The following is a 27,908-nucleotide window of genomic DNA, read 5'->3' as shown; positions in this document are numbered from 1 at the left end:
GATGGGCCTTGTTTTTGTAGGTTATGCTACAGTCGGTTCACATATTGGCAATACAGATATTTAATTACATGAAACCTGCTGCTTAGTGCATGTTTACCTCCTGCAGGGAGGAGGGATGCTCTCTATGTCAGCAGTCTTGTAAAATGGAAGATGTGGGTTGCTTAATTTGCTCTGGCAATGCTTCACGTTAGTGTGTAAACGGGGGGCTGGTTTTGCTGTGGAATCTCCATAAATTGGCTTTGAAATTGTATATTGGCAACAAAAGCAGCAAAGGGGGTAAACCGTGCAAAAGGTTGAAGTCTGCTGCATCCAAAAGAAGCGTCTGACAGAGTGGACATAAAGGTTCAAAGGTCGGTCAGCTGTACTTAAAAGTTGAGCATGTTAAGTGTCCCTGTGAGGTCTTGACAGTTAGTTTGGGTGGCACAGTGAAGTAAATTTCCATATTGAGTTGCCTATAGTAAGAAACTAAGCCAGAGTCAGCTGAACATTCACTGAAACTTCAATAGGAGTTCTCAGATCATCATTGGTGTGAATTCATAACATGCAAATGTTTAAAACCAAGCACTACCTTATAGGGCTGCAACGATTCATCGATTAACTCGATTAAATCGATTCTAAAAATTTATCGACACAAATTTACTGTGTCGATGCTTCGTTTAAACTCTGCAGCGCTCAGCTGTCTCGGTGTAAGCGGCGCTCCTCACTAGCATTAGCAGCATTAGTGCTGACGTTTTTTTGTGGGTTTATTGGGGGCTGGCAAACCAACATAGAACTGCATTACCGCCACCTACTGGACTGGAGTGTGTATCACTCACGTATACACAAGCACACATTCTAAAAAGCTCTCCGTCGCTGCGATGGATTTCATTTCACACAGAGTGGATCATCACTAGAGTTGCCACCTGTCTCGTAAAATACAGAACCCCGTATGTTACGGGACTCCGTGGAATACGGCTCCGTAACATGCCGTGTTCCGTACTTTACGGGACGGGTGGCAACTGTCGCTGACATGCATTTCCACGCCTCCACTGCTCTCTGTGTGTCTGTGTGTGTTGTTATTTTTGTCTTTACTTCAGCTGTAGCTACCAGAACTGGTTTGCTAGCGAGCGCGGGCCATTAGCACTAGCGATGGTTCGGTACCGGAAGGCCCGCCCCCCAGGACCGAGGGGCTCCTTCAAAATATTTTTTATACTTTAATCCCTTATTAGTGACTAAATATAGACCTGCAGTAGAAACGTATTTTCGAGAATGCTTGTGAATACAAAGCATTACACCATTACTCACACATGCGCTATGGCTCCCGCAGCCACTAGTTTTTCAAAACACTCATAGCAGGCAGCGGTTTTAACTGCGCAAGCGCAAAGAGGCGAAGCTGTGACGGTGAGCTCAAGTAGTGAAAAAGGAAACGTTTTTCCAGCGTCCAAAACAGCAGCTTTTTCTTTTAGTAACCACCATTAAATCTGTGAAACAGCTGGAGGTCCTTCATCAAGCACCTGATCAGCAAGTGTTAAGGTGAAGAAAAGAGAACTTTGTAGCTGCTCCATTCACCGCTGTTTGTTCACATGGCGAGAAACTGCATTACGGAAGTTAAAATATGCAGATAAACTGTTAATAAAAAAAAGTATTTCTTATCCGATTACTCGATTAATCGCTGGAATAATCGATAGAATACTCGATTACTAAAATAATCGTTTTATGCAGCCCTACTACCTTACCTGGATAGGTGAAACCAGTACAGCAGCAGGATGTGTGGAAAAGGCTACACACACACACACACACACACACACACACATACATGCATATTTAAAAAGAGGGGGTTGGGTTCATAGTCTCCAGCTGTGCTTTTGATGCTGCTTAAAAGCTGCCTGTTCCCTGTTGAAGCTTCATGATTAGCAGGTCAATACCCCAGCAGGTCACTTAGTTAAGTACTTATAACCAGCAGAGAGCACAGTCATACGGTGTGGCTGAAAGACTTCCATTTGAGCGCCGCTTTAAAACCGCAGGTTTGTTTTTCTGTGTTAAGCTGCAGAGTCACAGAGAGATTTCTCTTTTCCTGTTTTTAATTACTGTTGTTTTTAGACTTGATGTGAGCAGGGTTAGTTTTATTATGTGGGCTTCTGTGTGCTTGTTTCCCTGTTTTGGCAAAGTGGGCGTGTGCATCCTGACGCCCCGCCTTCTCCTGCAGATGTTTCACATCTCTGAACACCCCCACCACCACCACCACCACCTCCTGCTAACACATTTATCCCCAGAAGTACTGAAATTGATCTTATCCAGCTGATATTCAGAATGAGTGTAATTTTCTTCTGTTCCAATAATTTAATTTCAAACACCGTGAGTGTATAGACAACATTTGATGATTTGTGTTATTTTATCCCCGTTGAAGTTTTCTTTGTTAGAAAATCATCAGTTGCTTATAATGTTATTTATAACGGTTGGATAATAACTTGGACAGAATAAAGCGATTGCTGGGCCGCTTTAAGAAATCTGAGCAGCTATTGTGTCAAAAAGCAGCGGAGTGGTATTCAGACTGAGGTAATTTCCCACCCGCCTCCAGTGATAGAGAGAAAACCATTTCTCCGTTTGCTTCTCCTTTGTTCGTAGTGAAAATGTGGAACTTATTTCACACTAATACGTTTTCATTTTCACACGGAGTACAAACTCACAAATCCTCTGAGGTACCAATCCTTTCAATAGCACCAAACCCTAATTTCCAATCTGGGCTCAGGATAAGAGATGAGTTTTTAATGGAGAGAATGTCATGCCTGCTGGCTTCCTCCCATCTACTACTCATTTACTTCAGTGGCTCTGCTCTGCTTTTTAATACCGATACTCACCATGCATAGCAAAGCCTGCACCCTTCACATTGTGCAGTCCTGGCTGTCTGAAGGTTACTAAAAGCTTTTTTTATTCTGTGTCTATGGCTTCTGGACTATATAGTTGTCTTTGAGCCCATTTTGCCCCCTCGCATTGTTCAGCATCAGCAGTGGCCCGCCAAACAGAAACCTCCCGACGTTGAGGTTGTTGGTTGGCCTCGCTGCTGTCCACCTGCTGATATCCCCCTGTGAGGAACAAGGGTCCTACTTTATAAGAGAAGGAGGAGACGCCTTTAACCCAGTTAAGCTCAGCCTGTCACGACAGACTGCTCACACTGGACGGGGCCAGTAAAAAGACTGCAGCTCTGGCCAGATTAAGGGGGATGAAATGTCCCATTATCCCTCCTCCATGTCAAGAAGCTGCAGTCCTACAGTGGAAAGCAGCTATTTCTGAACAATATCCCTATTTTTTGTTGATATTCCTCCTCCACGCTGTGTCCTCAGATGGCACCACCATGCTCAGTCACAACTCAGCTCATTGTCACTTTAGAAATGGAGCAGGCTGTGCAAAAACTGTACACAAGTGCACTATTTTTTAATTTAGTTTATTGGGCAGTGGTAGCTATATCTGGGTGGAAGCCCTTAATGGTGCAGAGACAATGTCAATAGCTAGCAATCCATTTTAAACCTGACCTATAAAAGCATGAAAAAAATGAGGCCCCTATTAAAAATATTAATAGTAACAGTAATAAAATTAATAACATGGGACTGCAGCTTCTAAAAGAAGACCGTTTAATCCATTTCTTAAACATCTGAGGGGTGTTTATTATTACCATATATATTTTTTTTACTTGTTTTTGATTTAATAAGGATATAAAAGGGTTCATAGCTGAATGTAGAGCTTTGCTTTGTTATGCTGTTCTCTGCGCTCACACTGTGTTTCGCAGAAGTCCAGCTGCTCTTCCACGTTGCCTCCTCGTTTGTTTGTTAATGATGTGGTGTGTAGCATTTCAACATCAATACAACATTACCATATTTAATTTGAGGCATTAATGTAATTGCTGTCAACAACTGTGGTGCTAAAATGATTTGAAGTCTCCAAATGCTGTTATTCACTCTTAAGATCTGCTGTTCAGTTTGTAACTAGATCCACTAGTCCAGAGTCTAGTTCAGACTCGGTACTGCAGCCAATCAATAAATGCTAAAGTGACCAACAGTGATTGAATTACACTGACTTGATAGCATTAGATTGGTATCTGTAAGCAGATGAACCAACACGCTTAGGCCACTGAGAAGAGGACTGAGTTCGATTGCAGGCCTCTGCGTGCGTTAAATCACATCCAAATACGTCCTTTATTTGTTTGCACAGTTTTTAAAGCCTTCTGCCTCCTGCAGGATTAACAGAGTTAAAGATTTAGTATGAACACTGTCAGTGTTCCTCTTAATTAAGCAGTGATGGAAAATTTGCTTGTTTTACTGCACCAGCCAGAGTTTTTCTTAAGCTAATTCCTGACGTGCAGTTTCAGCTTCAACATTTCATCGGCTTACTGATAAAGGCTGAAAGTGCCTGAAATTAAATAAGTACAAAGTTGTTTTTTTATTTTGAGAAGAAAATGATGAATCGCATTGTGAAAGTCAGAATTACTACAAAGTTATTTTCTCCATATCAACATGATTAAATGATAATATATGCCCATTTATTTTCACATTATAAACACGTCTACTCTTTTTCTCTGCTGTTTTTCCTTTTCCTTCCTGCCGTTCTGTCTGGATGCTTCTGTAGGGTCATTGTGTTATCACAGTACAGCTCAGCGATGATGAGCTGGCTGCCGGTGAGGAGGGCGTGGACTATTTCCTGCTGTTTGCCGGCAGCACACAGAGGCACCTGACCAGCACCCTGAGGAGCAGTCATGACACCTTGCAGGCGCTGTGTCCCGGTAAGCACCTGAGGGAAGGCAGCTCCACCTACTGCATTTAACGCATGTTTTTAATACACTTTTAAGTAAGATTAGCTTGGATTAATTAAAACTAAAGTGAATTTCTTTGGGAAAGTACACTCACCAGCTACTTTATCAAAACATTAATTTGCTGGTATCTGGTTGGACCCTCGTTTGCCTTAAGAAGTGTCGGCTGCACAACCATGATGCATTCCCCCCACTTTCCAAGGATGTTCTGTTGTGTTCTGTTGCTGTTTGAGTGCAATGAACTCCTATTTCATGTTTAAGAAAGCAGTTTGAAATGATTTGAGCTTTGTGACATGGAGCAGTATCCTGCTGGAAGCAGCCATCAAACGGGGTGTATGCTGTGGTCATAAATGGTCAGCAACAAAACTCAGTTATGCTGTGGTGTTTAAATGATGCTCGGTTGGCACTAAAGGACCCAAAGTGTGCCAAGAAGACCCTGAACCGTTGACACGAGAGAGGACGGATACTTTCATGTTTACGTCAAAATCTTCGGCCCTACCATCCGAATATCACAGCAGGCAGTGTTTTCCAATCTTCTGGTGTCCAGTTTTTGTAAAGTTTGTGTGAATTGTAACATCCGTTTCTTAACTGACAGCAGTTACACCCAGTTTGGTCTTCTGCTGCTGTAGCCCATCTGTTTCAAGGTTTAATGTGTTACACTGGCCTTTTGCATATCTTGGTGTTGCCTTCCTATCAAGCCGAAGCAGCCTGGCCTTTCTCCTCTGGCATCAACGAGGCATTTTCACCCAGAGAACTGCCGCTCATTGAATATTTTCCCTTTTTTGGACCATTTTCTGTAATTCCCGGAGAAGGTTGTGTGGGAAAATCAATTCAATTCAGTTTTATTTATATAGCGCCAAATCACAACAGTCACTTCTAGGTGCTTTATATTGGAAGGTAAAGACCCTACAATAATTACAGAGAAAACCCAACAGTCAAAACGACCCCTATGAGCAGCACTTGGCGACGGTGGGAAGGGAAAACTTCCTTTTAACAGGAAGAAACCTCCAGCAGTTCCTGAAATACTCAGAGCAGCCCATCTGGTGCCGACAATCACGGTTCTTCCCCGTTCTGATTCTTGGTTTGAACTTCAGCAGGTTGTCTTGAATGTATCTACATGTATAAATGCACTGAGTTGCTGCAATATGATTGACTGATTAAATATTTGCACTACGGAGCAGTTGAACAGGTGTACCTAACAAATTGAATGTATTTTATACACTTAGTGGTCACTTTACTTTAGCACCTGTCCGGTCTACTGTAATTCAGTACAGTATCCGTATTTACATACATGAAACAGAAGCCCCCCACAGTAACTTTACCTCAAAGCTAAACCTTTATAGCCATCATCAAAGTAGACTTTATGGCAGATCACTCGTACTGGATTGTGTTGGCGTGAGATGGAGTCAAAATACAAAATAAATCTGAACATGATCTTGAAAGGTGGTTTTAAATTCTTCTGTATTCATCATGCGCTGTATCCCAAATTCATTTTAAGAGGTGTTAAACCAGCCAAAGTAGTGCAGACTTTTTCTAAACAGTAATTACATGAAAGAAGAGGATGGTGCCATTCTGCCCCCGCATCACACGCAAAGCATGGGGCTGCCAGGAGTTATTATTGCCTATAATCCACTACCCCGGTCCTAATTTTAAACTAATGTGTTGTTTTGGGGAGAGAGGAATCACTTCACTTTCTAGAGCTTATCCCATTCATCACTCCTCTTGGAGCATTTCCCACTTTTTCGACTTGCAAAGTGGAACATGTTTGGCCTGAGTTGTTTCTTTGAGCTACTTTCTTCTGGGTAAATGAACAACCATCAACATGAAGCCTTGACATCAAAGGCCACAGGTCATAGTTACACTGCACCTATATTATGTGCACAAAGTTCACATTAATTTAATATTTTTAGTCACTGACTGGTCAGAACATAATATTAAATTATTCCAGACATCCTGGGCTTTCTAAGAATAGATATTACATCATAAAAATCTGCCCTCAAGCTCTTGGAGAACATCTGAGCTTCCCGCTGGTCACATGTCTGGATGTGGTAACAAGCGTGGATGCTATCAAAATGTTGATGTTATAAAACTTCATCTTAAGATATAAAAATATTGAAGTCATTGTTTTTCCTCAAGGGTCTACCTTCCACACAAAAGAGGCTGAATTAAAGCCTGAAGTTTGGTGGGAGGAGGTGTCACTTTACCAGCAGATTAGCTCTGCTTCATTGCTTTCTCCATCAGGCCACTCTGGGCTCCAAAGGATCAACCAGGTCGTGGGATAGAATTCCCACCTGGGAATCTACTGAACTGAATCACTACTTTAGAGTAAGATCCCCCTGATCCAGGCAATATTTATCAAGTTGCCCAGCAGCCCTCTGACTGCGCTGGTGGATCTGACATGACATGAAGTTTGCTCTCAAACCAAAGGGCAGTACAGATGTGCACATCTGGTTGATCTCTTTGCAGAGTGCATAGTGACATGGAGTCATCCACAAGTTAACTGTGAATTCGTGCAGTGCTTAATAATTCCGAGTCAGGCAGTTTGGAAACTGGCCGTGTGTGGTTGACATCTTGTTGGGAGTGGGCAGGCGGACCGTGGCAGTTTTCCCTGATGGATTTTCTTTTTCTTTCTTTTTTCCAAGACAAAAATGAAAACTCCATTTGACACCACACGCTGGAAAGCAGTTGTTACACTTACAGTAATGCAGAGGTTTTCAAAGTGTGGAGTGGGAAAACGGGGTGAAGTAATGATTTTGTTTTCTTTTTTTAGGGAAACGTATGTTTAAAAAGTATTCCTGTGCAGTTTCACTGATAATATGAACTCATGTTTAAGAAAAACTTATTATGGCTCTTTTTTTCATTGTTAATAAACAATAAAAGTGAGTTGTGTGTCATTTGTATGTGTTTTGGCTGCTCGAGGGGGGCATGCCAGAAAATAACCACTGCAGTATGAAATTTTCATATATCATTATCTTCATTTCATGGCTCTCCCCTCTGCTGGTGGGCAATAGGAGGGGTTTTACACATGGAGCAGGGCACCCACTGAAACAGAAGTGCGCGCACACACACACGCACACACACGCACACACACACACACACACACACTGGTCAGATCGTAAATGACAGAATGCCACAGAGTAGATGCAAATAAAACAGACGTATGTAAATCTGGTAAGTAAGAGGTAAAAATGGAGTTCTCTAACTGAGTTAGCCCTGTGATGGACTGGCCGTCTGTCCCGCCTCTCGCCAGCTGAGATGGGCTCCAGTTCCCCGTGACCCTGAATTGAATAAGTGGTTAAGAAAATGGACCGATGGATAAGTTGATTCCCACTTAATATATTTCCCTTCCTGGGGAGGAGGAAGGGGGCTCGGAGTAGGAGGTTGAGTTCCCGTGGCGGGGACAGCGCCGCTGTGGACTACAGTGTGCGTTGTTCGTTTTGTTGTGACAGTCATTTGCATAAACTGTCACTTAACTGCTGACACGTAATGATGTTAATTTGTTGCTGGGTCATATTTGACTTGTGAGTAAATGGTTATTAGAAGAATTTAACATGTTTCATTAAGTGAAATAATAATCTGTTTTTATTAGTATTAATTAGGATTTAAATCAGGAATGCACCTCTGCACTCTGTTGTGGCTCATCATTGTGACAAAATTAGTTCACCATTTTATGCCAGTAGTGCATAACTGAGTGATTAAATTGAATAAAAATACTTTTCATAAGTGAAATTTAAGCCTGGCTTCCTCTTATTAGGGTAAATTAAAATAAAGACCCGATATTCGATTTGTCTTTGAAGAATCTGCACAGGTGTTACTAATAACATTAACCCCTGACTTAATAACTTGTATTCAGTTGTTATGAACCAGCATGGACTATATGTCTTGTGAAATTGAGGTCGCAGCATGAATTATGTTGGAATGTCTGCATCATCCTGTGTGGACCTGTTCTGTCTCCACCCTGCTTTTCCTCTCATCACCTCTCCGTCACATTTGATCCATTTTAACCATAGACTGTATGTAAATGATGGATGTAGCTACCATCATTTAGTTGTTTTTGTTTTTTTTTAAAACATAAAATGTATCCGGACTATATATGTCATATTCCGTTCTATTGCAGCATAGTATCGGCATGTAGAAAATTTTGTGTGGGCGAGTGCTCGTTTATTTTTTATTTTTTGTGACTGCGCAGACACGTAATTTTATGTTACAGTACAGCAGCTACGGCCCAGGCAGCGCACTTTAAGTAACCTTCACGGAGGTATAATGTGAGGGACACCTCAGCCATCATGTCTCCACCTGTCCACGTCTGCAACAGAGCAAAATCAAGGCTTTAGTTTTGTGGATGTCGGGGTGAAGAGCTTAATTATCAGTTAACACTAGCTGCGACCATAAATTCATTGGGTCCATCGCATAGACACACATCTGGAAATCAGGCCGGCTACAAAACAAAAAAAATATATATATCTACCGTACCTTATGTTAAATGTAATTAATTTCCACCTTGTTTGCAACTTTGATTCCATCTGCCAGGACTGCCGTAGCGAATGGTCTCAGGACGTCTTAGACTCTTCAGTTAGCTAGCATTGTACATCAATAAACTATAAATAATTAGTTTAGGTGACTACTGTTTCTGGTGTTGACTAGCAAGGGCAGCAACATTTTATTGTTTATTGGAAATATTGTCAATTGTGTTACTGTGTTATTGCTAAAGCTAATACAACGTGAGGTTATAGCAAGATCATCTGCTTAAAGCCAAAACAATATAATCTGTTTGTCGTTGTGAAAAATGTTGTTCACTGTGGTATTGTCCTCCACGAGTCAGACCTGTGTAATCCCCTCATTCTCCCTTCTCACTCTTGTGTCTTTTGTACTCCCGTAGCTCATGACTGCTGCGAGGTGGTGCTGGTCACCTTGTGCTCAGTCACCCGAGGTGTCCCCGAGGACCCGCAGTCCCGCCTGGTTCGCGCGGCCCCGTTGGCTGAGCATCGATTCAGCTTTGTTCAGGATTTGGCGTTTGACATGGCCCAGTTCCTGGTGAGCAACAAAGACAAGTCATTTCTATTCCTACTGTATGTCATCAGTAAAATAACAGAGAAACTGAAGCTTGTCACAGGACTGGAAAGAAGTGGTTACCACTGGTTACAAGTAATCCAGCTCTGTGTGCAGTGACAGTTAAACAAAAGGCTGCCGTGTTATTGTTTCTTCCCTGACGAGGACTAACGTCTGACAGTCCTCGGTGTTCGATTAATGAATTCTTTTCAGCACAGTTTATCATCCCATAGAAATTTTATGAGTTTGCCTCTCTGAGGAGGAGGACAAGATGAAATAATTTTCTTGAGCACTCAAACTTAAATCTTCTAATGGAACATGTTTCAATTTATAAATCTGAGCATGATTTTGTTTTTTTGTCAAAACAGCACAGCCCCAAATTGAGCTTAGTGCTTATACACTCATGTGGATGTTTCTTCCTCCATTTACATCTTTCATTATTCAAAGGCATTTGGTTAATGCTTTTATGCCGAGTGCCTTAAAAATGAGTGCTCCCATTAGTCTGAGCCACACTTCAACCTCTGTAAAAGTTGACTCATCCCTGTAATCGCACTCCACACAGGTGAGCACAGCGGGCCGCGCCGATGGCCTCGATGGAGCACTGCTGCTGGATGAGTGTCAGATTCCCCTGCAGGAGTGCGAGCGTCTGGATGAGAACCTGGCGCTGGCCCTGCACCACCTCAGACTACCTCCAGGATGGAATTTACTGGGGAATAAACGAGCCAGCAGCACTGGTGAGGCTGGAGGGCGGCAGACCCTTTGAAACTGGCAGACCATCTCAGCACATACTGACAAATTATGGTTGTATACCGCGTAATGACACACATGGCACTGCTGTTTGTGTGTTTGTTTGCGTGGCTTCATTTATGTTGAGGAGTTATCAGCAAACTAGGAAGACTGAGGATTTCTGTTTTTGGCATTTTCGAAGAGAGACACTGTAGTTACTGGTCAAAACAACAAGTCTTTGTTGCTGATTAGTGCAGAGGACCACATGGATGTATCAAGCAGTTTACTGCCTCTGTGTGTGTGTGTGTGTGTGTGTGTGTGTGTGTGTGTGTGTGTGTGTGTGCTTTGCAGCTTGTGTTACTGGAAGTGACTTCCATTTAACTTCTACTTTTATAGACAAATCTGGTGGTTGATTTATATATTGCACTCTCACTCTGGAACACCGCCTCCATTACCGCGACGGCAGAGTGGAACTGAATACATTTTACATTACGACAGCGGGAGCGCTGATGTTTGGGTTAATCACAGTCGGCTGTCGCCCCTTCTGACAGATGAACTTAGCCTGTGCGACTGTAGAAGTTATCCAGTCTCACAACACTAGTCTGAAATTGGTTATGACACAGCTTTTGGGAAAGAAATAACATTAAGGTACCGCTTCTGTCTGACCTTCACAGTCTGTAAATTTAAATTGGCTACCTAAACCCAGCAGGAACCATTTCAGCTCCCAGCTTATAATTTAAGTCATTGAAATCTTCATTTTAAACCGAAGAAATACACAATTTCCTAAAAACTGGAAACGCATGACACTGTGAAAGTTAAAATCTAGTATCAGCGATGGAGGTATGTGTGGTAGCGACTTACCTCTGCAGACTGATCACTCCCTCTTCAGCGGTTCGTGGTCTTTTGTTGGCAGTTTTTGATCTCAGCTACACAGCTGTAAAGTTTTTTTTGAGTCGCTCTTGCATAGTTGCAACACTGACACAATGACACGTCAGCCCCAGCACAGGTGTATAAACACCAAGCAAAGGACTCAAACTCCCATTTGTTGTAGTTCATGCTGCAGTAGGTTTGATTTTGCCCTGAGGACACACTCACAGACTCACAAGGTGAAAACAAGATCAACTAAGCTATCAGCTGGTAACAAGGATACAACTGTGACAGAGATGATGTGTTACTGTTGCTGGTTTATTACACTGGCTGTTTCGTGTTTGTCAAAGCTGAACAGAAGAATCAGAAAGACATTTGTGGACTTCTTTGTGGGTGGAGATGACGAAGTCGAAGGCGAAGAAGTGGCAGGATTTTCTTTTTCCTGGAGTGCAAAAGAGATGGTGGCAAGCGCGGCTGTTTACTGTGGAAGTTTGGTGTAGGTGTTTGCTAGTGCAGTCCACATAGATGGTGGTACAGTAATATGGGCGGGGGGTATTAAAAACAGCTGTGGGTAGAATTTGAGAGGCAGTAGAAACTACCTTCTGTTGGATATGGCAGGAGGTGAGCTGGACATCTGGAACTCATGGTCAGAGATTTCAACACCATTGACTTCCTAATTACTTGAAGGTTGTGCGGTTAAGGGTTGAAACACCCGGTGATGTTTTGGATACCACCTAATGACGTCCTCTTCAGCTGCTCACACTGAAGCAGTGGCATCTCGATTATGCAGTAAGTGACGATAAGAATCCAGTGCAGAAGTGCAAATCCAGCTTTGACGGACCTGCATTACAGAGGAATATCACGCTTTTTCCCCCAGTGGTACTTTACATTAAAGGGGCCCTATTATCCACTGGAAAAGTATTTAAGTAGGAGCATATTCTGGATTTAAATGGTTTTTGTTTGAGGTGCCTTTTGAAAGGGATACATATGGGCTTAAAAATCAAAGGTCTCCAAGGCACTCTTTATTCTTTTAATGGCACTTAAAATGCCTTTATTCTCATGACATGGCCATGTTTAACCTAAACAATATAGTGTTTAGGTTATATAGCCCATTTTTTTTTATATAATACACACATGCGCACACACACACACGCACATGGATATCCTTAATATACTCATCTCAGAAATGCATATTTGGCTCAGCAGCAACCTGCTGTTAACTCATTGGTTTGTGAGGGGCAGCCAATCAGAAGAAGGCTGGCTTAAAGAGTGGGCGGAGGGAAATAGAACTGTGTGTTTCAGACAGCGGATGAACTGACGGCCTGCACCTCAAAAAAAAAGAAAGTATTGTTACTCATGCAAAGCTGCTCTGGGAGAGTCCAACAGTAATAATATGGCTCTGAAAATGAGCATCATAGATATTCTTTAGTGCCTAGCATCTCAAGAAGAAATTTATAAAAAGATAGTTATTGTTATTTAATTATATTTAGATATTTTTTTAAGAACGTAATAATGTACGACAGGTACCATTTATAGCTTAAATGCTACCAAAAGTTTGTCATCAGTTTGCCATCGCACTCTTTCTTTGTGGAGCGCCGTTCTGACACAATCTAATAATGACTTCAGTTCTCTCACAGTGAGTTTATGCAGTTAAAGGCAACAGCTGACACCGTGACATCGTCACCTGTGTGTGTTTATTTTATCTGTAAGAAATATTTCCATATGCTTGGATTGTTCTGATGGCAGTCACTCTGGTCTGTAGGCAGGGGCGCAGCTGTATACTTTCTGAGGTGTATGCGGACACATTTTTAGGCGCCCCCCCCAACCCATGAGTGTGCGCGCGCTCACACACACCTCACCATCCGCACCCTCTCAACATTTACTGTGTTCATGTGTGCAGATCTCACCTATTCATACAAGATTTCTATGACATAACTTATCGACTGTCTTTAAACCACTTTGAAAAGCTTTTTTTCATCCCAACAACATTTTTATCCTCCCCTCTCTTCCGTTTTCTGTTTTGTGCCCCGGAGAGCTTTCTTTTTTTGACTCTCCGTCTTTAGCTACCTGTCGTCACATGATAGCACGATTCAAATGGAAAGAGTCGCGACCAAGCGAGTTCTCGAAAGCGCGCACTGGAGCGCCTTTTTGTGAGTGTGTGTGTGTGTGTGTGGGGGGGGCAGGCAAGAAGAGGGGAGGTGAAGGAGCGCAGGGGCGCCTAATCAGCGCTGCGCCTCTGTTATTGATCATGTCATATGCGCAGCTGTTAAATACAGAAAATGCAACTAGAGAAATATTTTCCCCACATCGCTTTGGCGCCCCCCTCTTGTGCGGCACCCCTGTGCATTGCATATAGTGAACACCCCCTTTTTGCGCCACTCTCTGCAGGCAAAATGCTTCTGAAATAAATGTAGTCTTACTTTTTGGCTGCTGAAAAAGGAAATAAAGCTTAAAATTGTTGGTAGGTTCAAGTTTTCATGATGATTTCTAAGACCAAAGGTTCTTAACTGAAACCAGATCTGTAAATTCTGACAAAAATGGCCTAAATGGAGGTAGGTGCTAATTTTCAGAATGCTACTCGGTATCCATTATTCATCCAATTTTGATTAAATTGGGTTTTTATGAATTCGAACTGTATCAGGTATGAATTGCAAATTATATTATCTCTATTTTGACCTTTGACCTCTGTCCATTCTTATCTTGGATTTGACCATCTTAGCAGCAGGAAATATGCAATGCTGCAAAATAAAGTTACATGTTTTTAAAGCATATAAAGCAACCTTCCTGCACCAGTTATAAAACCTTTGCATTTCCCCTGTTGGTGCCCTGCATTATTAAATAATTAAGTTTTGGTTGTAGAAACATCCACACAAACATGTAGCCTACGTGATTAAACCCAACTGTCTGCATGTGATAATATTTGAGGTAATTGATGCAACTGACATTTCTCCATGTGGCAACATTCAACCTGTGCACAGTGTCTGGACTGGGCCTGGCAAGCTGGGCTTTAAAATAAATCCAGTTTTTTTTTCTTCAGTCAGCTGTTTTGTCATATTTGGCTTCAGCGAATCAAAATCCAGCAGAAACAGCACATTTTGAGGTTGATGCTCTGTGTTTGAACACTGGTGTATTTACAGGGTCTAAAACGCACCTCTGTATGGATTTCTCTCTAACTCTGGTATTAGTGTGAACAAATAGGGTTGAGTATCCCTGTGCTGCAGCCTGAGCTGTTGGGGTTGTGAGAAACTGCTACATCAGTGGAAACAAACATAAATTTTTATTAAAATCAAAGTGCCAATTTTCTCCAGTCATTGACTCTGACAACTTTAATCAGTTAAAGGAAGCCAAACGAGCCAATGCAGATGATAAACTCTGCGAGGTAATTGCTCTCTGTGAAACAGCATAAACAAGGCTTTTGGGAGTAGTTAGAGCTCTGCCTCAGCCTCCGGCTATTTGTAAGATAATAGCTAATGGTTAAAACTGGATTTGGTAAATTAGGCCAAACCAGAAGAGCCAGCAAGATTTTAGACAAAAAAGAAAAAGAGTTGGGAAGACTTAGGAAATGTGCAGTGGATATCAAAAGCTCACACACTTCTTAAAATGTTTAATTTATTGTTGTTCTGAGAAGAAAACTCGGCTTGATAAAAATCAGATTATCTGTATTGACCTTTGTTGCAATTAGATACGATCCAGTTGTTACTGTGAAATGTGTCAGGGCTTATTAAAGATGGACACACACACACACACACACACACACACACACACACACACACACACACACACACACACACACACACACACACAGGCTTCTTTGCGTTGAAGTCACTTGTCATGTTGTTGATGTGGAAGGCGGCTTCATGCTGCGGTGAGTGATGTGCGCTCTAATAGGCTCTGCTTCACAATATGTCACCGCTTCAATGCAAGACGCTGAGTGGTGCCGAGCTGCGGGGAGGGAAGAGGAGCACGACTCCGCTCTCCATTTATCAGATCTGTCAGATGATGGATAGCAGCAGACTATAGGTGGAGGTGACGGTGCTTCATCTCAGTCATCCTTCACGCTGTGGGCACACAGCACTCACTGCTCTCACCGTAGCCGGCCATTTGTTGTCGTCTGGGAGCTTCACCTGGAAAAACTGTGCATGTCATTAAAGATGGCTGACAGTTCCCGACAATTCGCCGGCTCTGAACAGGTGTCAAATTATCTCTAGCCCACGGGTTGTCAATCAGTGCCATCAAAGTAGACGACTCAATGATCTGTGGCCTTTAAATTCACTAGTCAACTACTGTAACAGACCACAGTCGTTTACTTCATTCATCAGTAAGACAAAGAGTCTGCAGCCCTGCTAACACCTCCATTAGTCCCGCCAACATTCCCAGTGTCAAAGGTGACGTGATAATTGCTTATATAGGTGTTATAATTGCAATTTTACCCAGTTTAGTTTAATGTTTTTGCACACAAAGTAAGGCTGAGACAGATGTCAGTTTATTTTTTATCATAAATTATTCTCCCTGTTGTGCCAGTGGCACAAAGACATCCATCCATCCATCCATCCATCCATCCACCCACAGGGTCATGGGGGGCCGGAGCCTATCTCAGCTGTCATAGGGCGAGAGGCAGGGTACACCCTGTACAGGTCGCCAGCCTGTCACAGGGTCAACACAGAGAGACGGACAACCACTCACATTCAGACACACTTATGGGCAATTTAGGCCAGTTAACCTAACCCCACTAAGTGCGTGTCTTTGGACTGTGGGAGGAAACCGGAGTACCCGGAGAGGACATCCTTACTATAGAAAAATAAGTGATCTGTTTTACCCTCTTTCACCTTTTCATCACATTTAAACAGCAGCAAAGATGATGACCCGGTGCCTCCCCAATGCAGAGATTTGTACCATATTGGGTATGTTTTTTTGGACAAATTCAAACTCTAATCTGAAGATGGTGCTAAATGAAAATGAGGCGATAATGTCCCGACGATAATTTTCTGCCTGATAGTTCTTGAGAGCCACTTTCCTCTGTTTTCTCTCATGGTAGACTGAATATCTACAAAAGTAAAATCTCACTTTTGGGTACAAGAATCTGTCAGGTTTTTTTTGGGCTCAGTTTTCTGATGAATAATTATACCAAATAATTGGAGAAGCAGCAAGAAGCCAGGATCTCTGCCAGGACACGGTGAGGCTGCTTTGTTGTGACCGATCATTCATCATTCACATTGTGTTGGTGATTTCAGTCCTGGAGCAGAAGCTAAAATTGCATGTATATTCTAGCTGGCACTCATAATATGAAAATGACATGGCTGTTATGGCAGCCAGTTTTGAGGAACCACAAACAGACCCAGCAGTAAAGCATTTCCTGCTGCTGTTTGGCACCTCGCATTCCACGCTGGCCCAGCTCGGCCAAGTGGAGCATTAAATTTGACCAATTAGCTTGAGGTTGATCAGGGCAGGCTTGTTCATAAAGGCTTGCGGTAAATGGACTGAAACCTCTCATCAGTAGACACGACCGGCATTGTGACTGTTGCCTAACGATTATTGTGGCGCTGATAACACAGAGGAAAATGTGTTTTCTGCCCCTTTCCCTGTTCTCGAGCAATTGTTCAGCAGTTTATTTTTTCATTCTTTTCCAGCTGATCATATCTCGCCGTTAAAACCTACACCAGGCAGGGTAAAATAGTCCCAGAAGAAATCACAGAGGAGTTGCTATATAGAACATCCTGTTTGCGCCTAACCCAAAAACCTTACATTTTATCTGAGTGTGTGCAAATAAATCGGGTTTCCTGTACTGCGGGGAGAAACTCCTCTGCTCGTAGGCAGTGACAAATGAAAGCTAAAGAACAAAAACAGTCGTCCTAATAAACAACAGTGCAGAAACACCGTCCAGAGGAATCTGCAACGATAGTTTCTGCTGCTATAAATAACCACAAACCAGCTGGGCCGATGAACAAAAGCACTCTATATGCAGTTTACTGACTCTGCATTAAAGACGTCTGGGTACTGAAGGTGAACATCACATTTAACTCGCAGTATTGTCGGGTGTTTTCAAATACCAGTTTTAACTTATTACTTTCTAATTTCTCTCCAGTGAGCTCCATGTTCTGCTTTCTGTTGCCAATTGATCATTTGTTGCACTCCAGGACTCGATTTCCCTCTAACTTTAAGCTGGGGAATTCTTATGTCAGCGTGCCCTCTTAAATTGACAATAAATTTGCCAGTGGTTGGGCAGTAAAACAGATTAATAATAACACAAAAGTTTGGGCAACTCCTGTAGACCCAGAAGTGTTTTCATAATCTTTTCCAGTGAACACACACAGAGAATTAATTACACAACTTGAAACGAGGAGCCAACAGGCCTCAGTCGGGCTTTAGTACTGAAGAGAGCACTGCTGGCAACCTGTTGCTTTAGCAGAGAGATGGAGGAGAGTGTGTGTGTGTGTGTGTGTGTGTGTGTGTGTGTGTGTGTGTGTGTGTGTCTGTCCATGAATCTCTGTTATAGTGTCTCTGTGAACGTGTAAAGGGGAGGATCGCAGTGTTTGATGGTGTTATTAGCAGTCCAGCTGATATACTGGACCAATAATGGGCTTAAATTAAAAATGGGACTGTGGTGTGCTGGTGTGTGGTTAACATCTGCTGAAATGAAATGGTGTCATTTGATTTCGTCATAGAGCCGTTAATGCTGTTGCTTTGATTTTCCCAACTTCAAAGGCTTTTCTGCATTTACTGAACGTGCCAAAATCTCGATATATTCTCTTATTTTTCACACGCATAAAAGACATGATTACAGTTGCAGTCAGCTGGCACGGTGGATTTAATCATAAAAAGATACCTGTACCTATTAACTAATGAAAATGGCAGAAGGGAGACGAGCTGCGGCTTTATCAGCCTTTAAATGTGTAAAGGTCTGCTGTAAGCTGGGTCATCGTGGATCCTGAGCTGGTTTAATTAGATGGTTCTGCAGTGTTGCCAGGCTACCACGAGTGATGGTATGCCACGATTTAACTCCCTGGACCGCCGCACTTCATCGTGCGCTCTCTTTTTGTTCTTCTGGTATTTATTTATCGTCTTCTCTCTCTCTTCCTCAGATCTGAATCCTCAGGAGACTCTGCTGCATTTCTCAGCGCGTCGAGGTCTCTTTCGGGTCACGCACTTCTTGCTGCAGCAGGCCGGAGCCAGAGGAGCCCTTCGCCTGGCCAACAGACAAGGCTTCACCCCGTCCGCTGTTGCGGAGTCACGAGGACACAAATGCCTCCACGAGCTCCTCACAAAGTAAGCGCTAGTATAGTTCTCAACACATTCTGTTCTGGTTCACGGAAAAGTTTCATATCACGGCTACACTTGAGAAAGATTTGTCTAAACTGTCCTCACACTGTGTGACAGGGACATTAGCCCTGAGGTACATTGCCCTCCTCTCTGTACAAACAATTCCATGTCAATATATCAGAGGGCAGATGGCGCGGTTCCGCCTTCTTTTATAGCAATGTTGTTTGTCTGTTGTCCTCGCAGAACAATAGAAGTATTCAAAGAACATCACCACCAAGCCACGCTGCAGCCTAGCTTAGCATTTTCAGCTGCAGTCAGATAGTTGAGGGCAAATTGAAAAGTTGTGGGCTGCCAGTATTGTTCCAAGGAAATCCAAAGTGATGGGAAACTATTCTGCAACACAAAAGCCTCGGTCCTGTTTCCACTGACCTCTCGCAGTACCTCTTCAGTCTCACTGTGCACAGCCCCACTTTAATCCAAACACACTGCAGTGCCGTCCCTGCAGTTTAATGGCGACGGTGATGTATGTGTTTTGTTTAAAGTTGTCAGCTATTATCCCCTAATAATATCTCCCAGAGACCAGTGAGGTCAAATTCTTTCATTCGAAATTAAAGCGCTGAGGAAAAAATAGAGCATTTGAGTAAATTGACTTCGACAAAGCTTAAAGTGGAAATAGACCCCTTTCACATCTTTTAAACATCCCACTTATTTGTTGAAGAATTCTTTTCACTTAACTCAAAATGAAGATGCTGCACGCTGGAGGAAAAAAACAAAACAAAAACCTGTGAACCTCGCACTGAAGTCACTTTATGACCTCCATCTCACTCCTCATGTGCTGTAATTACATTTGCCTCATGAAAAGTGAAGTCACTTACAGCCTGGCTGGTGACCTCAGCTGCCGGGCCTCGGTGCTAAAGAAGTCCACCCAGGATTACGCAAACAGATCTGCCTAACTGGGAGGCGTCTCCCGTGTGCAGCACCATCATATGAAAAGGGGGGAGAAAAAAAAAGGAAACACGCTGCACATACTTTACCGTCAGCTCTTGAATCAAATGCAGCGGGGGGAGAGAAGTTTTCTCGGAAAGCTTATCAGCTAGGAGTGGTCCTAAAATAGGTGTATTTTACTACTGGGAGGGAAAGTATAATTTTTAGTGGCATCTGGAACATTTTTACTTTTATAAACATTTACTTTACAGAATCTCTGAACTTTGCTTGATTACTTGCTGACTACTAGAATCCAACTTCCCGACTGGCCTTCCCCAATTTTAAGTTTAAGGATGTGAGTTATTGAAGAAAAATCGCACCGTGTGGATTGGCTGACATCACTGTTAAAGACCTTCTTTCTGTGTTAGCCAATCACACTGCAGACCCTTCCGGATGATCTAAGTGTTTATTTCACAGCAGGGCTGAGACGGACCCAGAGAGGGACGAAGGGTCTAACGGTGTCCAGCAGGTCTCTGAAGATGTTCAGGTGTTTTGCCACCTCCCCAGACTGAGCACGCACACACTGACAGTGAGCATACACCCTGGGCGTGACACGCCGACCCTTCAGAAGACTGTAGAGCAGCTGCTGCACTTGATTTGTCATCTCCATGCCGAGGTGAGTCATGCCAGCTTCCTCTTTTAGCACGCAATATGTGCTCACCCCGGCTCCATCCAGGAGCTCTGCTGCTGCTGAACATTGTTGGATTGTTTGTCTTTTCACTGCCCTTTTTTTTTTTTTTTTTAACCTTCAAACTTCATTTGTATAACCAGTGGAACACCTTATGCAATCACAGAGTCAGCTTCTGATAAGAACTGAAGAGCAGCTCTGTTGGGTTTTTTTTTTTAAAAGAAGAGCTAACATTTTCCTCGACTTGTTCTGTATTCTGCAGGGAGTTTCTGCACTGAAGTTGCAGTTTGATTCTCTGCACACTGCTGCTGAATGTTCTGACGGTGTAGAAACAGACTTAACATGTCTGGACCGGCTCCAGCAGTCTGATACGGCGTCAGAGTGCCCAGATACAACAACAGAAGGGAGTTGGTTAGAAAATTGCCCAGTGGAAAGCAGCAGCGCTGTTGATTGTAGACATGGTGAGGCTGGAAATTCAGAGAAAGACTGTAGTTTGACTGTGAGTACTCCAGCATCAGAAGAACACCCTCAGGAGCATGGCCTTGTGCCCCCAGAGGACTGGGTGTGTTCAAACACTGAGAGCGATTACTCCAAAGCAGAGGAGGAGGCGGCACGGGAGCAGCCCGTTCTTTCCATGCAGAGTTTGAGTTTTTCTGACAGGAGTGAAGGAGTACAGAGTGAGGCTGAAGGGAAAGGTCTCACTGTGGGAATTCTACCACAGGCAGGCTGTGGTAAACAGGCAGAGGAAACTGATAGAGGAGAGGCTGTGATCCAGGAAAGACAGGAGGCCAAGAAGGGAGAGGATAGATCTGAGCAGGAAGCAGAGGATAGCACGGCCAAGAGGAGGGAGGAGGAGACCAACTCTGAATCAACAGATCTCTTAACGGCCGGCGGAGACACAAAAGCGTCAATCATGGGCCAGTCACCCTTGTCACCATCCTCTGAAGTTTCGGACAGCTCTGATTCTGAAATGAAGGAGTGCTCCCAGGAAGACGAGAATGTTGGGAAAGAAGACATGAAAGTTACCCAGGATGTCTGTGATGAAGACAAGGAGGAGAGTGAAGGGTTAACAGACACACTATCAGCCCCAAGGGACCTCCTTAACCCAATGCTGATATACTCTGGTGATGTAATCATGGAGCCTGAACCTGTTCCATGTCTGTTGATAGAAGGCCTCCGCGAAGGGGAACTTCTACCAGACATAAACAGCCTGGAACAAAACCAGGAAATAGCTGGTAGGGATTACGCTGCAGAGCAGGAGTGGGGTTTGGCTCCAGAAACCGGTTGTCATTCTGGGACTTATACTGATGCAGTAAGTGGTAAAGAGCTAAACAGTGGAGATGCAGTTGAATCCTCTGGATGTAGTATTGAAAACAGCAGTTTGCCTGTGGAAGAACCTGACAGTACAGGTAATAGTTTGACTGCCAGCGATATCGTGGTAGATACTCAGACTGAGAGTTTAAACTGTGAGCTGTCGCCTGACAAGATGCCGACTGAGCGACAGGCTGACCGTGATTCGGGCCTGGCCTGTGGACTCTGCAGTGACGACGATGGCAGTTTCAGATCAGCTGGAAGTTCTACAACAGAAATATTCCAGCCCGCTCAGGACGCTGGCACTACGGAGGATCAGGACTTACTTCAAACAAAGATAGTAGAGCAGTCCTCAGCAGGATGTGAGCTTGAGGAGCCCAGTGATCTTAAACCTAATGAAACCTGTGAACATTTTATCGCTGTGGATGCAGGACTATCGTTGGAACCCAGGGCTCAGCCTGAATCCAAACCCAAACTCCTGAACACGGAGGATCAGGCCCCAGATCTTTCCAAAGAGGATCCGTCCTTGGACTCAGTGAGGAGCGAAGACACGCCAACAGTGGAGGTGCAGGGAATGGAAACTGGAGAGACCAGCAGCTCTGACCTGAATGTAGGGATAGAGCTTTCTGCATCAGGATTGGACAGTAGTGAGCGACCTGTAACAGAAGAGAGCAAAGTTATCAACATAGTTGAAGAGGATGTTCAACGGACTAGTGAGATAAGTGACATGCCTGTGGTGGCGGCGGCAGCAGAGGGGATTGGAAATGAACAGCCTCAACAGGGTAATTCAGAGATAACAGCAGAGGAGAGGTCACCTGACAATCAGATCGCATTGTCTTGTCCACAGGATGACATTGTGTTTTCAAATAGTGCTGATCTAAGTTCCTTGGAAATAGAGCAACTTTTACTCAAGAGCGAAGCGTCCGCAGAACTTCACACTGAGAATGAGGTGACTGTAAATCCCTCTGATGCCGTGGCCGGAGCCTCGGAGAGCTGCAGCACCGAAGCCCAAGGTGGGTAAATACTGATTTATTTCATTCCTTCTTTAGGTTTACGCTAGGTCCACATAGTCATACATCACAGGCCAATACGTTTGTCAAAGTCTTATTCCTAAGCAAATATGCTAAATTAGATTCAGTCCTCTTCTGGTGATTAATGGCAAAAGCTCCACAAAGTTAAATACCACGTAGCCCACCAGTATTGAGCTCACGGGGGGGTTTTAGCTTTTTTGTGACATCCTGTTGTGATATATTGCTGTTGTGACTGTATGTTTTGCTGGGTCTCTAGGGTTTTTGGGGCTAATGAAGACAAAACATTTAGTTATTAGCAGGTTTTGATTATTTAATTTTAAAAAAACAATGTAAAAGTTTGACATAATTAAACTGTTTTTTATGCCACATTAGGTCACCATGAGACACTGGGTTAGATTTTGACATGTTACACAATTGAAAGTACTGAGCTGGTTTGTATCTTGAGTACCTTAGGCTACGATTAGTCTGACAGCAATTCCCTTTATTATTCATATGTTCTTTGTTAGTCTCTCTTACACGCACAAAAGCACGGTCTGGTTACAGTCACATTACGAGTGCACGTGACTCAGTCTGAGGTACATAGCTAGAAGGCTGGGATCTGTAAAACAAACATACACAAGCCAGCTGATGTGAGCGTGGAGCAGGAAGGGAGAGTTACAGAATCGCTTCAAGTGAACCTTCAGCGCTCCTCTGTCGGCAATTTTCACTCATCTGAAATAATTGTGCTGGAACCAAGTCCAATAAAGACAGGTCAAGGGCAAGGCTGTGATGTGCGTCATGCAGGGAGTGGGGTGTCATTATGAATTAGAGGATGTATTTACAGCGTGTCCCAACATCAGGTAATATCTTGGTGAGCTTGTCAGAGACGAGATTTCTGTTGTTTCCCAGTTTGGGTGTAAAGACTGAAAATCCAATCGGCTCCCGGTGGGCTCTTCAGAATAAGACAAAGTTAGTTTTTAGGGAGAATCATTTCTGAGACACCCCCACCCCCACACACACACTCAAACCTATGTAGTATTAAAAAACAGGACCTTTAGGTTTCTGATGAACCTTTACATTCAGTGATAATGGTCCTTTGCTGCTGAACAGCAGGAAGGATTTGTGAATAAAAGCAAATAAAAGCATCCTGAAACAATCTGCTACTTTGCTATTGTGCAAAGTCTGTGACTCATCAGTGTATCTGCACTCAGGAAAGATAAGTCTCAGTACCATTCACTCTGAACACTTGTTATTGATTCCTATATTTGGAAGATTTGCCATTGCACTGATTGCATTGTGTTGTGTGCCTTTCTCTAGAGGTGGATGTCATCAAGTCTGAAGACACTTTAAGTGATGCAGGGGAGGAAGAAAATGGCCCGGCGGAGGGAGCAGACTTCTCCATGGTATGCTTGAAGTCTCTTCTGTTGTTGTCAGCTATCAGGCTCTGCTTTGTTGTCGATGTGGGTTTGATTAACACAAGATGAGTCACTGTTTGCTGAAGCTTTGAAACAACCAAAGTAGCTTTTGGAATAAAAACGCTCTTACCAAACAGTCAGCGACCGCTCAGCCAAGGTGAGTCTTTGTGGTAAATAAAAACAATATTGGAGCTGGAGTTTTATATACAGTTTATGGAAGGGTGTTACATCTATGGTTGCTGTTTCTTGCTGATGCAGAGGATAAGTTTGGTTGATATAAGACAGTCCATTGATTTCTGTTAAAGTTTATAATTTCTGCATCATGAGTGCCTGACGAGTGGACGCCACAGTTTGTTAAAACCACTTTATTAGATTTAAACTAACCACAATCTTGCCTTTTTTTTTCCTTCTGCACAGCAGAGTCTAATGTGAAATATGCATGAAAAGGCTTTTGCTGCTAGTTTTGCTGAAAGTACATGAAGAAGGATGCACGAGTCAAATCTCAGGTTTTCTGTAAACAGAATGTTTTACATTCTTAAGAAACAGCAATAGCCAGGGATTAGAAAAAAATCTGAAGTAAAGAGAAAAGTGTACCACAAATATGAGAGGAGACAGAAGAGCCAGATTTTCTTACAAGCAGCTTGATGTGCCAGCGAGATATTTGGCGAGAGTTCAGGAGGAAAGCTGTCTGGAACATTGTATGACTTGTAGCTTTGACTGTTTTTTTTTGTTTTGTTTTTTTGTACTTTTCAAAAGGAATATATTTCCCCTTGAAGTGTCCTTATGCAACACCTATGCATTTGATTTACTACAAAGTCTCACAACTTTTCCAGGCTTCGTCCTGTGGGAGACTTGCAATGCAGTTCGTTTACTATCAGCTCAGCTACTGAGCACATGGATGCAGCCTTTGGTAGACGAGGCTTTACTTTGAAATGTTGCTGACTGACAGATTCCTCTGCAGCCATAGACTGGAGTGGCTCTGCTTATTCCTGGGTTGCGGTCTAAGTCAACGGCTTGTTCTAAATGCCAGATGTTTGACTGCAGGAGGGTATACACACAGCATGCAGGACCGCGGGGTCGCCAGCAGAGGGAGATGTAACCTCAAGGGCGTCACTGGAGCTGCTTCTTCTGACCGATTTAATGACCTGTCATTTGATCCTTTTGAAATATCCCCTAATTGCTATGATGAGGAGGAAATCTGGAGTCATGCTGGTCTTGAATAAACTGCAGTAGAAGCTGAGGTGAAGAATGGCCTGTTCAAATACTGAAGACAGAGCCTCAGAAGTGCTTTTAAGAATTTTAAGTTACTTTTTTTGAATACATGTAAGGTATGTGAAGCATGCATGGCAATAGGTAAGAACAGTCACAATAATTAATTTAGATGTTCTGTAAAAGTTTAAATAATTGGAAAATAATTATAAATAATTAAAATACTTTAAAGTGTACATAAAATATTCTTTCAGTAGATAAAACTCCGGGCAGCTGCAAAGGAAAACACCTGACTGCTTAACAGAATCTAAATGACAACAACAACAAATATCTGCGTGAAATGAGACGTGTAAGGTTAACGAAGTAATTAAAATTTCAAAACCCGTGACAGCGTTCTGACGAGATTCAAGCTGTTTGGATTGCAGATAATTTAGTCCCGATTGATTCTGTGTGTGTGTGTGTGACAGCTTTTCCGTTTCGTACTTTAGACTTAGCCAGTCTGCACGGTGACACTGTGACACGAAAAGTTTGTGCTTTCCTCTGCTCCAAACCACACGTCAAAGCAAGCAGAAAACGGTTTTGATCAGCGGCCGTGAGTCCGTTTGAAGTGTAAAGAAGTGTAAAAACATTCAAGATAAGGACATGAGATAAATTTAGATTTGGGTTGTTTCATACTAAATGGGATTCATGTGCACATACGTGCAGAGAGCGGTATGAGAGAGGAGACTAGAAGCTAAATTCTCCTCTTGTTGAGGATTTTTAACCTAATGGCTTTGTTATTTAGACAAAAGCCGTAAGTATCATTCAGCGTGACATCGCAGTGAGGCTAGATCGATATGATGGACCCATTAACTTCTGTCTGTGTCCTTGCTTTAAGTGCGCGCTCAGTTCCTTCACTCATCCGATTCAAAATAGATGAGATAAGGAGAACATGGTGAAATTGTTGCATATTTTTTTTTTTTTTTTGTATACTGGACACTTTTCCTGGTGCAATTTCCAGGTGGCTTCTGTTCTCTAAAAAAAAAAAATATGTGATTAATCACTGCAGGTGACAAATGAGCCTCTGGCAGCTGAGACGGAGCTACAGACTGCAGAGACGTTTTCACGCTGAAATAAGAGATCCTAAAGGTTTTGTTCAGTGGTTGAGGTCATGTGACGGAGAAGCTTTGTTCTTATGTTTTGAAATGAGTTCTTGCATGCGTGTGCACAGTTCCCTGTCTTTACTGTGAGGAAACACGGTCAGCTTAAGCTGGGAAGCTGTTCAGGGAGTCACCATCACCTGCAGCGGGTCATTATGTGAACTGTCAGTTTTCAGACCCAACAAACAGCCGTCTATAATCAGACTTTATATTTTCCGTGATTTTTCCCATTCAGCAGCTTCCTTGAGCTGTGAAGCACCTGGTGCTCTGTGAAAGTAGGAGTTTGAATCAGGGCAGAGCTTCATTTGTTTGTGGCTACTGGGATTCACGCCTTTGTGCTATTGGACAACTATGGCCAAGTAGGTCAAAGCTGGATTCTCATGTAAGCAACAACCCACAGACAGCAGGGACTGAAGCACATTTGCATCCCATCCAAATATCTTTCAGAAAGTGCTCAACCTCAGTCTTTTTCCCAGAGGCAGTGGACAAAACACTTTGTTACTTTGTGATTTATCCTATGTGTTATACTTGATTTAATTTGCTTTAATAGCAATTTGTGGTTGAAATTACTTTTTTTTTTTTTAATGAATCAGCATAAGGACTTGCAGACACAAAAGATGATTTTGTGAGTGTTTGTCCAGCTGCTTTCCTGACAGAGAAGCATCATGTTTGTTCTCTACCTTGGCACTGACAGCCATTTATAATTACAATATACGTTTCATTCTGTTCCCCTTAAAATTTCTAGATCTGTGTAGCTGTGATGGTACACTTAGATTTCTCCATTTACCACTTATTATGCACGTCCCATCTACACACACGCACACACACTCTATACTCTGGACCTCTATAGTGATTGTTTTCCCCATTTGCAGTAATTTATTTGGTGGTTTGACCTCATTCTGGGACTTCCCCGCCCTCCCACGTACAGCAGCAACAGAACAGAGTGAAATGTGATGTGACACTGAGTAAATCAGACGCTGCATGAAAACAGGAGCTGTGCCAGAGGTGGGTTTCAAAGCGGCTTGTAGATGCAGAGCAACTGTAGGCAGGATTCACAAGCTTTAATATCACAGCCCGTATGAGATTTGCCAGTTGGATGTTCAGAATAATATCAGCCGACGAGGGCTGGCTGATCTGCCGGGATTGCTATTGAGCTTCGTTTCTTGGCGTGCCTAAATTATTCTTTGCGCGCACTCATTTTTGAGCTTATCAAGGAACTCAAACATATTGGCTCTGAGCTCATTTGGGGAGTTAAGAGAGAGAACAGACTGAGCAGTAGCTTAATGTGCTGCAAGAAATAATAAATAAGGGCTGGGAGATTTAGTTTCTTTATGTCCGTGCTGTCATTTATCATATCCATATTGGATTAATATTGATTTTTAAGCGTTTTATCTGGGCGCAGACTTAGTGTACTGCATGTTTCACAAAACATTTGCAACAATCTGTTGGAAAAAAGGTTCTGTTACACCCAGAAAGTGCTCATCCAGTAAGGCGTGTTGAATCTCAACAGCATTAATTGGCATGGTTGAATAA

At 42.9% G+C, this 27,908-nt stretch overlaps 1 protein-coding gene across 3 annotated transcripts in view; it reads left to right on the top strand.

The window, feature by feature from the left end:
* akap13 (A-kinase anchoring protein 13) overlaps nt 1-27,908 on the top strand; it is a 123,827-nt gene that overhangs the window by 30,185 nt on the left and 65,734 nt on the right. For 2 of the 3 annotated variants that reach the window (XM_030757781.1, XM_030757764.1), the window contains exons 3-9: nt 4,600-4,753; nt 9,660-9,814; nt 10,392-10,563; nt 18,502-18,685; nt 20,084-20,279; nt 20,554-22,615; nt 23,930-24,015. In XM_030757781.1, the coding sequence (XP_030613641.1) occupies nt 4,600-4,753; nt 9,660-9,814; nt 10,392-10,563; nt 18,502-18,685; nt 20,084-20,279; nt 20,554-22,615; nt 23,930-24,015 (3,009 nt within the window). Of the gene's footprint in view, nt 1-4,599; nt 4,754-9,659; nt 9,815-10,391; nt 10,564-18,501; nt 18,686-20,080; nt 20,280-20,553; nt 22,616-23,929; nt 24,016-27,908 lie in introns of all 3 variants that reach the window. The other variant, XM_030757772.1, reaches the window with a different exon arrangement.

The sequence above is a fragment of the Archocentrus centrarchus genome, chromosome 3 (assembly GCF_007364275.1).
Source record: "Archocentrus centrarchus isolate MPI-CPG fArcCen1 chromosome 3, fArcCen1, whole genome shotgun sequence".
NCBI lineage: Eukaryota > Metazoa > Chordata > Actinopteri > Cichliformes > Cichlidae > Archocentrus > Archocentrus centrarchus.
Note: the sequence above shows the minus strand (reverse complement) of the source record. Positions and strands in the feature narration are given on the sequence as shown.